At 54.8% G+C, this 16,389-nt stretch overlaps 1 protein-coding gene across 6 annotated transcripts in view; it reads right to left on the bottom strand.

The window, feature by feature from the left end:
* RIPOR3 (RIPOR family member 3) overlaps window positions 1–16,389 on the bottom strand; it is a 65,112-nt gene that overhangs the window by 4,574 nt on the left and 44,149 nt on the right. For 4 of the 6 annotated variants that reach the window (XM_074317881.1, XM_074317882.1, XM_074317883.1 and 1 more), the window contains 17 exons: window positions 14,802–14,948; window positions 13,540–13,618; window positions 12,226–12,279; window positions 10,922–10,945; window positions 10,580–10,633; window positions 9,781–9,930; window positions 9,538–9,601; window positions 9,172–9,215; window positions 8,900–9,025; window positions 8,674–8,819; window positions 7,863–7,992; window positions 6,257–6,826; window positions 3,517–3,647; window positions 2,444–2,567; window positions 1,667–1,802; window positions 870–1,031; window positions 133–294 (listed from right to left, as the gene is read on the bottom strand). In XM_074317881.1, coding sequence (XP_074173982.1) covers window positions 133–294; window positions 870–1,031; window positions 1,667–1,802; window positions 2,444–2,567; window positions 3,517–3,647; window positions 6,257–6,826; window positions 7,863–7,992; window positions 8,674–8,819; window positions 8,900–9,025; window positions 9,172–9,215; window positions 9,538–9,601; window positions 9,781–9,930; window positions 10,580–10,633; window positions 10,922–10,945; window positions 12,226–12,279; window positions 13,540–13,618; window positions 14,802–14,948 — 2,303 coding nt within the window. The remainder of the gene's footprint in view (window positions 1–132; window positions 295–869; window positions 1,032–1,666; window positions 1,803–2,443; window positions 2,568–3,516; window positions 3,648–6,256; window positions 6,827–7,862; window positions 7,993–8,673; window positions 8,820–8,899; window positions 9,026–9,171; window positions 9,216–9,537; window positions 9,602–9,780; window positions 9,931–10,579; window positions 10,634–10,921; window positions 10,946–12,225; window positions 12,280–13,539; window positions 13,619–14,801; window positions 14,949–16,389) is intronic. The other 2 variants (XM_074317884.1, XM_074317885.1) reach the window with 1 other exon arrangement.

Genomic DNA, 16,389 nt, shown 5'->3' with positions numbered 1-16,389 from the left:
AGGACAGCTAGAGGGGAAAGGCTCAGTGGTTCTGGGAAACTGACTTCCAACCGCCGGGACGGCTCCACAGATGGAAGTCACTTTGTTGTCACTGTGGCTTTGAGTCCACCTGCCACCATCCCCAGCCCGTACCTTCCTTGATGAGCTGGGCGAAGTGTTTCTCCAGGTCTGAGACACTGTGCCTCTGCAGGTAGCTGTGGAACTGGAACCAGGTGACAGTGTGCTCTTCAGGGAGCCCAGCACTGGGGAGCAGCCCGCCGCAGCTGACCACCTGCTCCAGGAGCCTGCGGCACGCTGGCAGGACACAGGAGAAGGCCGTGAGGAGAAACTGAGACCTCACCCCCTGGGAGCCTCTGCAGTGTGGCCAGGTCAGCTCAATATTTTCTAATGGCACGTGGTGGGAGCATGCTTCGGCAGCCTGGGAATATGCAGGCCACCAGGCAGCCCAGGCAGTGATTAGAGCGGCTTACATTACAGAGCCACTGCCTGGAGTGTGACTGTCACCTTTCAGTTGCCAGAGAAATACTCTGCATTCTGAGGAAGTGTCAAGACACCTTTTTTGAGCAGATGAAGTCCTGCCCACCTTCCCATAAAAGTTCTTTCTTCACCCCTTTAAGGTTCTGGCGGAAGCTATGGAATCTGTCCCTAGAAAATGCACCAACCCACTAATGTTTGCAGTTCAGGGGTTCACAGACCACTTGTTCGTCTCCCCAGGAACAGGAAGTGACTTGTAGTCACGCTGAGAAATGGCGCCCATTTGATGCCATGAAGACACTTGGGGAGGCGAGGCTAGGGCTATGATTAGGCCACTGTGACAATAGTGGGGGCCCGAGACACACAGCGTCTCTGGAGGGGACGGAGGGGCTTACCTATCTCCAGTTGTCCCGGGTACTTCCCCCTGACTCTGTGCAGGAAAGTCTTCTTGAGCTGGTGCAGGAGTGCCGTGGCGGGGCAGGCCAGGACCCCACCGGGCTCCGTGCACCCCTTCCACAGCTTCAGGCAGCCCTTCCTCCGTGCGGCCTGCGGAATGACTGAAAGCCCGGGCTCAGAAACCTGACTGGCAGTGGGGAAAGCACGACTCGGGGCTCAGAGATTTCCCTCTGCTGGGACCTGAGGTTTGGGAGCTGAGCGGTGACATGCAGCGTCCTTTCCCCACACTCCAGTGTGACACATATGTGATGAGCAGCTTCACCTCACATGCCTTATCCAGGTCACCACCCACAGCCTTCACCACCACCTAGGGTGGCTACTGTCACTAGCCTCTCCTTGTGGACAAGGAAGGTCCCACGGTGGGCCGAGGCAGAACTGGGGTCACACCTCCTGTTTGTTTCAGCGCATGCTGTGGGCCTGGAGTGTGTCCCGGGGATTATTTCATTGAACCCTACCCAGTGGCCTCCCCATTATACAGATGGAGAAGCTGAGGCTCCGAGAGGTGAATCATTCGCCCAGAGGCACACAGGGGACCAGAGCATGTGCTGTGTGACCTCCCTTTCTGCACCCACAGTGTGTCTTTGAGCCCAACCCAGCCACTGTCCCTAATCGCACCCCTGGGCTCCAGTTAACTTTGGACGTCGGGAAGGGAGACGAGGTCCCCCTGTACTTCAAAGCCCATCACTTCGTGCCATTCCCACAGGCAGGCAGCCCATGGTGGCAGGCAGTTACTTACTCTCTTCAATGCACGTCGCCTTGCTGACCTTCTCAAAATCAAGCATGGAAAGAGTCTCCAGAACCTGTTTTTGCTGTGCAGCTTCTTCTAGAAGGCATTCCTGGACCATCCTCGACAGATGAGGAGAGGCCAGTTTCTGGAAGCAGCCCACGGTGCTCTGTGTTAGCACGGACATACCCTCTGCCAGCCTTCATGACTGCCCCCACCTGCCCTGTGCCCATCCTTTCCATCCCAGTGGCAGCTCCCTGACTGGCACCTGGGGACTCCCCCTTCACCAAGGTGACTGAGACGATGGGACACTGGCTGGAGCTGCCAGGGGCCGCCTCTGCCTGCCTGAAAGTGAAGCCAACCCACACAGGAAAGCAGAGCTGAGAGAGTAAGAGGCCCAGTCATGATGACATTTGAAACCCTGGATACAGCTGGGCCTGAAGCCCACCTCTGGGCCTGTCAATTCCATGAGCCAGTAAGTTTTCCTTTAGGCTGAGCCAGTTTGGATTGGAGTTCTGGCATCTACAACTGAAAGAGTTGCAACTATCGCCTTTGATTCAGGGCTTGGGCTGCATAAGAGCCACAAGACGCTTCACCCAGGCCTGGCCTGAACCTTCCGCAGGGGAACCTCCTCAGTCTCACTGGCTCCAAGGAATGGGCCTCTCATCCCTGCACCATGCTCTCCGCTACCTTCAGAACCAGCCCTTTGCAGAGTGAACTGCCCCCTTGCTGGGCCCCTGCGAGCCCCTCCCTCTTCACCCTCAGCCCCCACCCAGGTCCCTCAGCCACCTGCAGCAGAGCTTTGCAGACTTGGAGATGGACCTTGAGCAGCTCATCCAGCTCGGGGGCGCCAGCCGTGAGCTCCCGGGATGACTCTTTCAGCGATGGCGGTGGGGCCAGGGTCCTGTCCTTTCTGAGTTGGATTGAGAAGAACTGGGTGACCATTCTGGTGAGGGTAGAGAAAACCCTCCCTCCCTGAAGAGTTCTGAGAGGGAGGCCAACTCCGAGTCCCAGAGAAATGGAGTTAAACTGAGGGAAAAACTAAGAGAAAAGGAAAAGCAGCAAAAGGCGACAATAGCTCAAAACCCGTGTGAGGCGGCGTCGGCCCAGGGCCTGGGAGGCAGAGGACAATCCAGGGCGTGCGGTCTGAAGTAAGCAGCTGCAGTTCAGATTAATCCCTAACTCTGGGACTCTGGCCAAGTCTGCCTCCCCTAGCCTCAGTTTACTCATCTGTGAAGTGGGGACAGGCACACCCAGCGCTCAGGGCGGTGAGGGGTAAGTGCCCAGCCAGCATGCCTGGCACCGTAACCTCTCCATGGTAGAGGCAGAGCCTGAGGCCTGGGCAAGAGCAAAGTGACATCATCACGTTGGGTGGGACTGCGACGCCCTCCCCTGGGACTGAGAGAAGAGGAGGAGGAGACATCGGGACTGTTGGTGCATTTCAGGCTGCGGAGCTTTGAGGAGAGGCGCTCACAAGCACGTGAGCGGGGCAGGTGGGGCTGCCTGACGGAGAAGGAAGGTGGCTGTGCAGAGGGGACGGGGAACACGGTTAGTGCTGCTCGTTGGTTAGGTCAAGGTCAGAGGCTCTACTGCATCTTCCATCATTATTTTTTAAGGTTCAAACAGAAGCCCATTGTTTGGAGCAAAAGGCTCAGGGCCAACCGGACCGATTCGCACTCACTCAGTGGTCACTGAGAACCTGCCCTGTGCCAGGCAGCGGGCATATGGGGACAGGAGGCGGGGGCATAATAAATGATCGGATACCAATCAGACAATGGGAGACATAGGCCAGGAGGCTGACAGGAAGCAGGGAGCTAAAGCTGGTCACCTGGTCAGCACTGGGGGGGGAGGGGTGCACTCACCGGGGACCCTGGGGACTCCCAAAGAGGGACAGCTCGTGTGGGGCGAGGTCGGCACTGAGGAAGCTGAAACTCTCTAGGATGCAGTTCATCAGGCTCTCGGCCGAGCGGTGCTCCTGGCGGCCTCCGCGGGGCTGTGGACCAAGCAAGACCTCAGGGCAGCCGGCCCCACCCCCCTGCCCGGCACACCCACCTGCACAGCGTCCCTCAGTGGGGTTGCAATGCCCCAAGTCAGGACAGGGGCACCGCACTCCCTGAGGTCCCCCCTGAATGGCCTGTGACCAGGTATGGCGCAGAAGCTCAAGGGAGATAGATCTGAAAAGCCTCACCCAGTCACAGAAACCACAGGGACAGGGCAAGTGACAAGAGTGAGTGAGCGGTGGGGTCGGGGTGTGTGTGTGGGGGGGACTATGAAAGGTAGGAGACGGGTGCCCTCCCCCAGGAGGACAAGCTGCTGCTTTAGCTGACACCCGCCGTTTGGGAATGTGGGGCCAGTGTTGCCAGATTGTTCAGTTGTCTAAGAAAAGCTGGGAACCTAGGTTTTCTATGGGAAGATGCCCAGTTTTTAAATATTGACAATATGAAATTATTTTTAAAATATGGTGTGAGTCAGGCCAAACACCTCTTCAGGAGGCTCAAAACTGCCAGGTGAGCCTCTGGACTCCAGGTGTGTCGTCTCCCAGGGAAACGTGCAAGGAAAGGAGATTGGTGGCAGCCCCTGACAGGGGACTATGGGGGGGCGGCCTTAGAGCCATTGCTCAAGTCATCAGAGCCTGCTAATGGCAGCTCCCTTCCTTGGCATCTAGAAATCCACTACTGGAGATGTCGGTCTTGTCCCCGTATATGGTCCCCAAGCCCAGCTAGTCTGGGCCTCGTCCCACACAAGACACAGCCCAAGCAGACGCTGCTCTGCAAACCAGAACCGGGCTCTGAAAAGTTGAGCCCAAAGATGCAGAGGGTTCCTTTCCTGATAGAAAAAAAAAAAGTGTGTGTAGATATGTGCATATGCGCGCGCGTGCACACACACACACACACACACACACACACACACACACAGTCTGTCTCCTTATTCACCGTACTGTATAAAGTCGCCATGACCTCTGAATTTGTGAAACGGAGCCATTGCTCCTTGGGGAAATGCTACGAGCCTCTGGTCACAACATTTCCATCAACTGATCAGTATGTAGCCTTGTTTTATGTGTGTTTCTGTTTAAAGACATCTTATTTCATACATGTTAGTTATTCCTCAAGGCCAACAGCAGATAACTCACGCCTGAGCAGAGCTTATCTAACACACGTTTTCTCCGGGAGGCACCATAACCTCCCTGCGCTCAGGAACACGAGCCAGCACTTCAGCCCTGCGCTCCGAGGTCCATTTAAAACACCAGAATCACCAGAAATAAGCACGAACATGTGAATAATGTCGCACTAAATAGACCACGAAAAGGACACCTGAGTAGAGCATAACTAACACGAGAAGTCAGAGCATTGTCACCGTGTTCAACCTCAGCTGGGAACGTGCATGTTAGATGACTCAAGTTTTCTGTCACTCTCCACCTGCCCATGAATGGCTGTGAAAGCATCATGAGTATTGATTTGGGGGTTACAAATAAATTTTAGCAAGTAGGTGAATTCGCAAAACCAGAATCTATGAAAAATGGGAATCGACTGTACATATGTAAGTACACATTCAGACACATATGCATATGTGTATAATTTCTCTTAGAAAGTCAAACTAAAAACCATGGCCTATAATCATTTGTATTCTTCTGACTTGGTTTGCAAAAAAAAAAAAAAAGAGTTCCTTAAAGATGTTTAAAATGATTGCTTTATGGTGGTATTATTTTAAGATTTTTATGTAAAGTGGGTATAATTTTTCAAATTACAGGTATGTGACAGAAGCTGCGTGCATGCTGACTCAAACTGTTCTACATGAAAACGCTGTTAAGAAATACAAAAAAGGTGACTATTACATTTTTCTCTTGAAATTTTCAGGTAGTTCCTTTTTAAAGACCATAGCGGTGGTAAATAGTGGACATTTATAAGTTACTACGTATAAAATGAAAATCCAAGTTTCTTTCACCTGTGCTGGTCTGTAATGTTAGGGGTGGGGGTTGGAGTAAAAACACCAAAATGAATTTTTGAAGGGAGCTGTTGAGCTATTTCCGTGCTAAGTGCCCTACACAAAAGACAGTGGTTTCATAGATTAATTGATGTGTAAGCAGGTTGTGGGGTTGTGCATTTTGTTTTGCATACATTTAAGTTTACGTAAACCACAAAACTAGGATAATCTGCCCAGGCCAGCATCTCTGAGAGCCCCCTGAGAACTGCCCATGGAGTGGGCCCTGTCAAGTTTCAGTGTGGGGCGTGGGGCCACATGGGTTCTTCCTTAACACCAGCTCTGACCCTGAGAACACCCCACATTTGAGGTTTTAATGGTGAACCCCAGCCTCACCTGCTTGGGTCAGAAGATGCAAGATGGGGCCCGGTTCTGACCGGACGTGAGCAAGTTATCCACTCTGATTCCTGACTTCCTCCTACAGTCCTCCTCCCAGCCCGATGAGGGCTGCTGTTATCCCCATTTGACAGATGAGCAAACTGAGGCCAGGGAGGAGACATTGCCGACCCAGGTCATTGCAGGGGTGAGGCCAGGATGCTGGCCCAGGCTGGCTGCCCCCAAAGCCCATTCCCAGTCGTTATGCTATCGGCAGAGCAGGGCTGCCACCCAGCGGAGTGGACATACCTTCAGTCTGTCCCTGAAGCTGAGGACCTGGTATTCCAGCTCCCGGAGCTGGGGCTGGGAAGAGTCTGTGCACTTCAGTAAATCCAGGACCTCCTGCAGGGGCCTCTCGAGGGTCACCCCAGGCTTATCCACTCCATCCTTGGTTTCTTCTTCATCCTGGCTTTTCCCACTGCCCGGAATCGTATGGTTGTGGAATGTGGCGCCCCGTGGCCGGCTGGGGCTCTCTATTCCCAAATTCCTCCAGCCAGGCTGCTCCACAAACGAGCCTTCTGCCAGGTGGACCACCTCCGGCAGGAGGCCCGGGGATGGGGGCACCTCCTGGGCCTCCTCGATGGAGGCATTGGGGCCAATGGCCAAGGGCAGGAACCCCACATCCGAGGTGGACGCTGAGGTGCTGGTCTCAGTGTCTCGGGGGTCCTCGGAGCTGAAGGAGTCCATCTCTGGCAGCTCTTGACTCCGGTTCCACATGCCAGGGCCCCGAAGGTCACTGTCAGACAGGTAGCTGAGGATGGAGGTGGCCCTCGGCCCACCCAGCAGCAAGACCTGCTGCGCTGGCTGCTGCAGGACAGACTGGAGAGGGGGACACAGGACCAGCCTCACTGGCCACCCCAGGGACCCCAGCGAGGCTCCCCCCACAGACACTTGCTCTGCATACCCACGTTCTTGGGATGACAGGCCCACCAAGGTGACTCAGGTGCTCGTAGCACACCGGACCCTCCCTGCCCTCATCCCCATCACCTCTCTACCTCGCTCCTTTCAAGCCCCAGCGGGCCTCCTTGCCGCTGCTCACATCCTCCAGGCTCATTCACCTCAGGACCTCTGCACTGACTGTGCTCCGCCTAAGAATGTCCTGCTTTATTTTCCCATGGTCCTTCTGCCCCTGGGGCAGGCAGTGCTCCCAGAGGGCACAGTCCTTACCTGGCCTAGAGAAGAACCTGGCACATCGTTTTGAATGAGTGAAGTGGATGAATGAGTGAAGGACCTGACATACGATACACGATGAGTGCTCATTGCAAGGGCAGCTCGTCACTAAGCGTTTGGCATTTTACACGCCCTGAGCTAAAGGCCGTCAAGTCCCACCTCATTTATCCCTCACACCTCCCGTCTCCAAATGCATCGCCAGGCTGAAAAGGCTGCCGTGAGTACAAGGTGGAGGAGGAGAGGCATCTGCCCCGGACGCCGTACAGTGTCTCAGGAAGAATACGGAAGAAGCTGACAACAGCCTAAGGGGGTGGCCTGGCTCCCAGGAGGTCCCAGGAAAGAAATGATTTACTGTATGCTATGTCGAGGGATTATCTACTGGAAACATACATTCAATTTAAGTTTAAAACAAATAAATTGGAGGCCACGGCCATGGCTGGGGTGGTAGAACAATCCAGAAGACCCCAGTCCAGGCACACAGGAGAACCACGCCTAGAGCACCCCAGACTGGAGGGGCTGGCACCGAGGGAGAAAGTACAGAAAACCCCCAGGATAACCCAGAGCAAGGGAGGCTGCACCCCCAGCTTGCTACGTCCAGAGGTGCCGGGCTGCTCAGCCAGTCTCCGAGCTGGCCCTGGGGAGTCACCCCAGCCCTCCGTGACCCCAGTGTCCCTGGCCCACTCACCAGGTAGTACCTCTCCCGGAAGCTGGGTGTGCTCGGGGGCGTCCAGTTGTACAAGGAGCCCTTCCTGTTGCCCGCAGCAAACTTGGCTGTGGGGCTGGGTGACACCAGGAAGATCTCCGTATCAAATGGGCTGGAGGAGAGAACAGAAGGTCAAGGTGTCATGATGCCGGGAGGACATTCGAGCACAGCAGGGACCCAGGGAACTGAAGACGAAAAGGAGGCCCCGGGTTACAGGCCCAGGCCTGGGGCTCCAGCTCCACATTCTCGACCCTCTTGGAGGCATCTCTCAAACGCCCAGCACCCTGAGGGCCCTTAGGTGGCATGGGGCAGCGATTCGTCACCACACACATGGGTGACATCCCCTGTAGAAGCTCAGCAGACCAGCAGTGGATGCTCAGTGGTGCCATTTCCGCTAAACATTGCCACCACCCCTCTCAGATTCTTCGTCTGTAAAGGGCACTGTTCTGGAAGGATTTGTGTGTCAGTCCCAGGCATAGGTAAGGCTGAGGACCCTAGGCTTCGCCGACTCTGCCCTTGGAGCACGTAGGTCTAGTAAACCCTCCCTGCTTCACCGAAACCTGTTCTGTGTCGTTTGCACACAGGCCTGGCTCCAGGTGTGTAGGGCCCAGCCGGCCCACAAGAGCCTGTGACTCCGGCACTGCAGATGAGAGCAGAAATGCCCACGGGTGGATGCTAGGACATGGTCAGGCCACCAGGGGGAGCTGGCGAGGCCCTCTGGCTCTCTCGGTGGGAATTTGGAGCTGACCAGGGAGAGGCAGCAAGGCCTGGAAGGAGAATGGCTCCCACTCACTTCCACAGCACCTCCAGCTGCAGCTTGATGGTGCCCAGCTCCGTGATGTCTACCACGATGACCTGAGGCCGGGTCGTGAAGAAGTCGGTGATGTCACACGTCACTGTGCCCACGGCCAGCGAGCTCAGGCCCCGCAGCTCTGTCACCTGGGGGCAGTGAGGCGTTGTGGGTGGTGTCTGAGCCAAGCCCCTGGGTATCCTGTCCCCACTCCCTAGGCCCCACCCACCTTGATCTCAAAGTTCTCGTGCAGGGTAGGGATGAAGGCCTTCTCCTCCTCGTCCCAGGTCTGGCTGTCATCAGACTCGATCCGGCCCTTCAGCTTCCAGCGCTGGCGGCCCAGGCGCATAAGCACCTGTAGGCAAGAAGGAGCGGTCAGCCGCCCAGGTGGGCGCCACCCACCCCAGCCATCTGCCTGGGGGCCCTCCCTGCCAGCTGGGACCATGGGACCCCCAAAGGCATGGCGGGGAGCTCTGAGGATTGACCCGGAGGGTGCCCTACCTCATACTGGTCTCCGGGACAGAGGCGTGCGTAGCCCACCAAACCTGGAACACAGAAACGGGCAAATCTCCTGTCTGCCCCTGCCCATGGGCCACAGGCCTTACTGGGGACCTCCTGTCCTAGTCTGGGGATCAGCTTCCGGGAGGGATAAGCCATCATGATGGACAGTGAACAAGCCTAGGCCCTCCCATCCAACTCAGAGGGGACAGGACTTGCCTGAGGTCACATGTCCCACGAGTACAAACCCAGAGCTGGGCCTGGACCCCTGGATTCTGACCCCCTAACCCAGCAGAAGTCCCAGGGCCCCCAAGAAGGCCTGACACCCCACTCAAACCGCTGCTGCCCACCCACTCTCAGCCCTGTTACCTTTCATCCTGACGAGGAACTCGCCCAGGTGGACCTCCAAGGCCCCCTCGATGAGCCACATGTCCTGCAAAGCCCCACACAGGGTAGCTCAGCGCCTGCCCCCAGGGCCAGGCCACGGGGACACACAGAGCCCCTGCCATACAGAGGCCCACGGGTGGACAGGTGCTTCCTCAGGGCCCAGGACCTCCGACCCCCAAAGCTGGGCCCAGCTGGCGCTCTCCCACGCTCCCACTGCCTGCCCACCTCGGTGCACTCCTGCAGGCTGCGGCCCAGCTCCTGCAGGCTCTCTCGGGAGGCGCGGCTGGGCGGGCACCGGGAGAAGGCCCGCTGCATGTTGGAGGCGCCGTCACGCAGGCGGCACTGGATGCAGTAGCCCTCATAGAGTTCGTCCACCTGCCGGGGCACAGGAAGGTGGGCACTGCCCACGCCAAGGGGCCCAGACCTGCCTGCCACTCTCACCCTCTGCGAGAGGCCACCCTGAGCTACCATCCCCACCCTGCACTGGTTTGCTGGCCCCCATGGAATGGGAGCCCACAGGGTCAGGACCCACGCCTGTCTCATCTACTCCACGTCCCAGCACCTGGCAGCCGCTGGCAGGCAATCACTGCACAAACGAAACTGCATCCCATCTCTCCCTGCCCAATTTTTCACCTGTAAACAGGGAGTTGGGTTTGTGATATCCTACTCTCCCACTGGGCCGCTAAGGAGTAAAGTGAGATCATGGAAGAGTTTGCAGACTTCAAAGCTTAAAGGACATGCTGTGCCACCTCGGGCCAATCCTTGTCCCTCTCTGGGCCTGGACTCTTCCATCTCTACAATTGGGAGGTTGTCTCAGCCTTCCCAGCTCCCTAAGACCGAGCATGACATCTTTCTCGGCTCAGCCCCTGCCGCTCCTCCTTGTCTTTCTCCAGCCACTGAGCACCCAGGCAATCCTGCCCCCTGCTCACAGGGGGTGTCCCCACTCCTGCTACGCCCGCGGAGACCCAGCAAGGCGACAGACTATCCCAACTGTACCCTGCGACACCACGGGAACCAAGCTGACCTTGCTGATGTGAAACTCCATCTTCCGAATGTGCCTTTCCACAGAGCGCGTTTGCTTCTCCCAGAAAAAGAAAAGATACTTTAAAAGTAGCCTGGGCCACCTGCCAGCTCCTGTCACCCTCCTTTAGGTCTTCACACAGAACTGGGCTCAAAGCCAGGCCAGCCCCTCACCATCCTTGAGGCTCATCGCTGAGCCTCAGTTTCCCCATTTGTGAAATGGGGAGGAAACCAGGTGGTTCTCCTATAAGACGGCCAGAGGACGGAATGGGGGCAAAGAAGCTATTCTCATCCCGCCAGGCCCAGCCACCTCGCTTACCACGTGCAGGCAGGAAGTTTCACTCACCTTGTCCAGATCATAATAGAAAGCCTGTGGGGGAGGAAAGGGAGGGAGAGAGAAAATGTCAGGGCTCCGGATGCTCCTCCAAGACCCGGAAGCTACATTCCAGGGCCACCTGAGCTCAGAGGAGAAAAAGCCAGCAGCAGAAAACCAATAAGATGCACTTATGCCCCCCCCCAAAATAAAAACCAGCAGCCACTCCATCCTCTGAGGCCCGTGGTCCAGGCTGAGGAGGAAGAGTGATTAAACACATGCGCTTTGGGTTCTAGGCCTGGCTCTGTCTCCCAGGCAAGTTACTCAACCTCTCTGAACCTCCATTTCCTCGCGTCAAATGGGATCGCCATAGCATCTACCCCATAGGGTTGCTATGAAGAGTAGAGGACACAGTAAGCACTCAACAAAACGGGGACCATTGTGATGTGATTGTTTAAGGGATGATTTCAGCCATGACCAGAAGAACTGAGAGCAGGGAGAGGAGCTGGCACCACCCAGGAGTTCAGGCCTTGGGAAATGGCAACTCCAGACTGGTCTATCCCCGCCAGGGACCAGGGTGCCACCAATGAAAATAAGATATTGTCGGGGCGGGTAAATCTGTGTAGAAAGGTCCAGATGGTAAATATTTCAGGCTTTGCGGGCCATATGGTCTCTGCCGTGGTAGAATGAAAAGAGCCACAGACAATATGTAGATGACGGGTGTGGCTGTGTGTGTGGATCAACTATTTCCGAAAGAGGCCCTAGTTTGCCCATGGAGATTAGAATCACTGTATCTGAGCCTGGAGGAGTTTCCACAGGGTTGAGATTCACTAGCGAGAGCGCGTAAATTGTGACTTCATTTTTATGACTCTTTGTTTAAAACCCTCTCTGCGCACTTGTATGTATGTTTACATGATTCTGTGACCAGGGAGAAAAACATGGGAAGATAAGTACCAGATTATCCTCAGAGTTAAACAGGGCGGGCCAGAGAAGGTTGGAGGGCGGGGGTGTCAAGGAAAAAGGAAGATGGGTTAAAACCCCCAAAGCCTATGTTTTGCCATATATGCATTTATGTGAAATTGTATGTGTGGGATTGTGAAATTAAAGCTCCCTGTAAGAAATAAAGAACAAGGAAAGTCCCAAGCCTTTGGAAAGAAGAGTAGCCACACAGCAACTTCTCGGAAACCAAGAACCAGCAGCGATCAGGGAGGCAGGACCCCACGTCTGTCACCCCACCGTGCGGCCCCAGTGCAGTCACAACCCCTTGCTTGGCCTCAGTGTGCCCATCTATGAAGTGGGAGCAGCTAAAACATACGAACCTTTATACACTCGCCTACCTTACAGTTTCTTCTAGAACCGAGAGAGACTGGGGGACGTGAGAACCGCTGTATCTGTGTGGAAGGGGTGGGATGGTTGCTGGGAAGGGCTGGGGACTGGGGGTGGGATCTTCTTGGCAGTGTGTGGCCCCCCTGCCCACCAAGGGCGAGCGAGGCCTGGCTGAGCCGCCCACCTTCCCTCCCCCAAGCACCTGGCACATTCGTGAGGCTAGAGGCCCTGCGTCTCCCACCCTGCCCACCTCCGACGTCCTCTCCAATGGAGCCAGGATACAGAGGTGGCCAGCTGCTACTTTGATACAAAGAATCCCTTCCCCGTCCCCATTTTTCCAACCCCTGTTCTATACTTCGGTTCTTTAGAGAAGCAAGACCTCTTGGCTTTTGTTTCTAATTCCATTAAGGAGAGAAAGGTGGGGTAGAGAAGAAGGGCTGGGGACTTCAAAAACCAGAAAGAAAGAGCCTCCCCCTTGGGAGGCTGGAAGGCCCCAGCAGTAGATTCTGATAGTGTGAGCAGGTAAAATATAGGACAGCCAAATACATTTCCAATAAACAATGAATAATATTTTTTTTAAATATGAGTATGTTCCAAAGATTGCCTGGGACATACTTACACTGAAAAATTATTGGGGATTTATCTGAAAATCAAACTGAACTGGGCATCCTATTTTCTTGTTTGTTTTTGGTCTTGATTTTTTTGTTTTGTTTTTTGTTTGTTTCGATTTTGGTGTTTTGTTTGTTTTGATTTTGGTTTGGGCTAAATCCGGCTGGGCTAAGGGGGTGGCAAAAGCCCAGAGCACATGGGTCTTGGGCTAGGCAGGCCCCAGAGCAGCCCCGAAGACACTGCCCTCAAGATGGCAGGAACGGTGGAGCCGCTGGGTGATGGGGAAACACGCAGGCTTGATCAAGGCCACCATCACAGGCAACTATGACACACCCTAGCTTCGATGCCTGACCCAATTTCTTGGCATCACATGAGCCGCCTTGATTCAGGTCACCGGATGGCCAAGGTCTATAAAACAAGGCCATCTAAAACAGTACCTCTCCACACCTGCCTGCCTTCGTTAATTACTTCTAGAACCAAAGAGAGAATGGACGTGGGTGTCAGAAGTGTAAACTCTGTACCCTGTCGCGGGGAGCTTCCCACCAGCCTGTGAGGCTCAAGTCATCCCCAAATAAACCAAATCCATTCCTTAGGCCTCTGAATTCCGAGACAGAGTTGCACCCATGGTGCAGGCAAGGGGGTGAGGAAGGGAAGGGTCCATCTTTGCGCCCCAGCCAAGGCTGCTTGGGTAGGAAGGGCCTGGGGCGGGGTCTCACCAGCCTGGAATTCCTGTGGGTGTCCTTGTGGCGTCCTGACAGGTAATCCAGTTCAGCCTGCTGGACGCACAGATACTCCCTGGAAGGAGAACAAGGGAAAGGAGTTTGGAAAGCAACAAGAAGAGGAAAAGAAGCAGGCCGAAGCCTGGTGTCCCGGAGTGCAGGCAGCCACAGCTGTGGTTCTCAGCAGGCTCAGAGGGCAGAGGGCAGAGCCATCCCACCCACCTGGAAGCCTGGCCCCATCCGCTCGGCCTCCAGACCCCACACACCGGGCCACGTGCCCGGCGCTGTGCAAAACGGGGAATCTCTCTGTTAATTCCCCAGACAGCCCCACAAGCAGGTACTACTGTTATTAAACCCATTTTAGAGATGGACAAACTGACCCTTGAAGATGGCAAGTAACCCAGCACAGGGTCACATGGCAGGGAAGAGGCTGACCCAGATCTGAAACCCAGCAGTGGCATCCAGAGGCCAATATCTTCACCCCAGCCCCTGCGGAGATCAGCAAGAGCATGCCCCCATCATGGACAAGGGCAGGCCATTCTGCTGTTCAGATGCCCAGAGCCAAAGACCAGACAAGAGCCTGGGAAACCCATTCTGGAAAACACAGAAAAAGCCATGGGCCCGGAGGGAACATCTCGTGTTGTGTTTTCTAGCCAAAGAAGCTTGGACAGGAAACCTGAGGTCTGTACTTGGGGGCCGAGGTGGGGTTCCATCATAAACTTGCTGGGTCACCCCAGGAAGGTGACTCACCTTCTCAGGGCCCATTTATACCACCTTCTGCCAGGCCCTGCTCATTCAGAGGTTGCACTCCCCAGAAAGAAGGAGATGCTGCCCCAGACAATTCTCAAAGGTGCAGTCTTATGGAAATCACCGGAAGCTGTCCTGGGAAGTGAGTGCCTTGGAGACAGGCTTCCAGCCTCCAGACACACACCCCCAGCTCCCACTCTACACCAGCACCAGTTACATCATGGGAGAAGGGTGAGGGATGCCCTTTGGGTGGTGGGGAATGGGTGGGGGGAGGTGGCATGAATCCCGAGCCCAAAGCAGACAGGGCAGGTCAGCTTTGGCCCTGAGCCCCACTCCCTGCCTTCTGGCCATGGGATCCTGGACAAGTTGCTTCCCATCTAAATGACTAACCAGGAGCTCCCTCTGTGGCCTCAGATAAGATCCAACCATGTTCCCCAGGAAGAGGCAGAGAGGGTCAGGCAGGCAAGGACGAAGAGTGCACTTGTTAAAGGCTACAAACAGCCTGTTCTTACTTGAGGCCTCTCTTCAATGCTTCGAAGATCTTCTTCACTTGCTGCGTCTTGAGGTCTGGGCAGACAGACCCCTTCCGCAGCGTGCCGTACATCCTGGAGGATTTTGAAGGCATTCGAGACCTCACCGAGTTTCTCTGGATGGACTTTCTGTGAGAAGGGATGCGGGTCAGAGCAGGGATTTGGATAGAGCCCTTCCCAGGCACAGACACTTTGGGAACAGTGGCCAGAGCCCTAATCAGTCAGGAGACCCAGCTGAATCCCACCCAATTGCCACCAAGCTGCATGATCTTGGGAAAGGTGCCAAGACTCTCTGGGCCTCAGTTTCCTTATCTGTAAAATAAGGGCTTGGATTGAGGATTAAAAGAATGCTAATACTAATAACCTGATATGAGAAATTAGCTTATAGTGAGAAATACAATCAAGCAGCCAAATGCCAAGGCTTTCTGTTCAGCATGCTTTGTCTGTGCAGGCAAAGCAACATGGGAAGACAAATCATAGTCCTGTGGTATACCCATGGGGTGGGCACATGTTGGCTTTGCCTGCCCAGCATCCGTCCACCTCCCTCTGTTAATAGCACCTCAGTTTTCCTTTGGGGAACCTCCCCAGCCCTGCTTTTAATATGTGTGGTTTGGAGGGAGGTTGCCTGACAAAATCAATACACACAAACACACACATGCATGCACACACATACACGGGCATTCTGAGACAAACCCATGTCCCAGGCCCAGGTTAGTCAATATAGTCCACTCGCCCGGCCCAGGGACAGGCATGGGAACCAAGTCTGCCCAGTAACTCTGTTAGGAGTTTCGTTCCAAATTCATAGGAAGGAGAAGGGTTCTCGCTGCCAGCATGCTAATCTGGGGGAACACACCTGAAACTTCCAGCCACCTCCTTTGCCACCATATAGGGAGAATGGAGCCAACACAGAATGAAGTGGATGGAAGCAGACAAAAACCATAAGACAATGAGTTCCTAGATCCAGCTATGCCTGAAGCTAGGCCTGACTTTCTGAAGCATCTGACTTTCAGATACATGAACCATTGATTGTATTTTTTGCTGAGGACTATGGGAGTTGGGAGTGTGGACTGGATGAGCTCAGCGGTGACAGCTGTGTCTCTCAGCTCTTTAGGGATTTACAGGCATTTCAGGATTGAGTGCAGTAGCACAGGGTCAGGGTGCCCTCATTACAGTACAGAACTGCTTTCATTGGCATCTAAGCCTCTTCTAGCATCTTATAATCCTATGCCTTGTCTGCTAAGCTGAGGCCAGGGCTGGCTGACGCTGCCATCAGACATGTTTAAGTTCATCGTATCCCTCTAAAGGCGGTGTTTCCCCGATGTCCCTATAGCAGGTTTGGCTTTCATGACTATCTTCTCACAAGAAACAAGGGCGGAAAGCACACTTAAAACGAGCTCTGGGTCAATTTTTAAAAGGGGAGAAACTAGTCTTTCTCTCCAACTTCTCCCCCTTTCTCTCCTTCTTCCTCAGGTGCGCTGAGGAGCCAGCTTCCACCATTTACACTAGGGCCCCCATGGGGATGCCTGAGCCACAAGGTAGAAGGACCAGCCTGGGGAGCAGACCACACATT

The sequence above is a fragment of the Rhinolophus sinicus genome, linkage group LG13 (genome assembly GCF_036562045.2).
Source record: "Rhinolophus sinicus isolate RSC01 linkage group LG13, ASM3656204v1, whole genome shotgun sequence".
NCBI classification, from domain to species: domain Eukaryota; kingdom Metazoa; phylum Chordata; class Mammalia; order Chiroptera; family Rhinolophidae; genus Rhinolophus; species Rhinolophus sinicus.
This window is presented reverse-complemented; position numbering and strand designations above follow the sequence as displayed.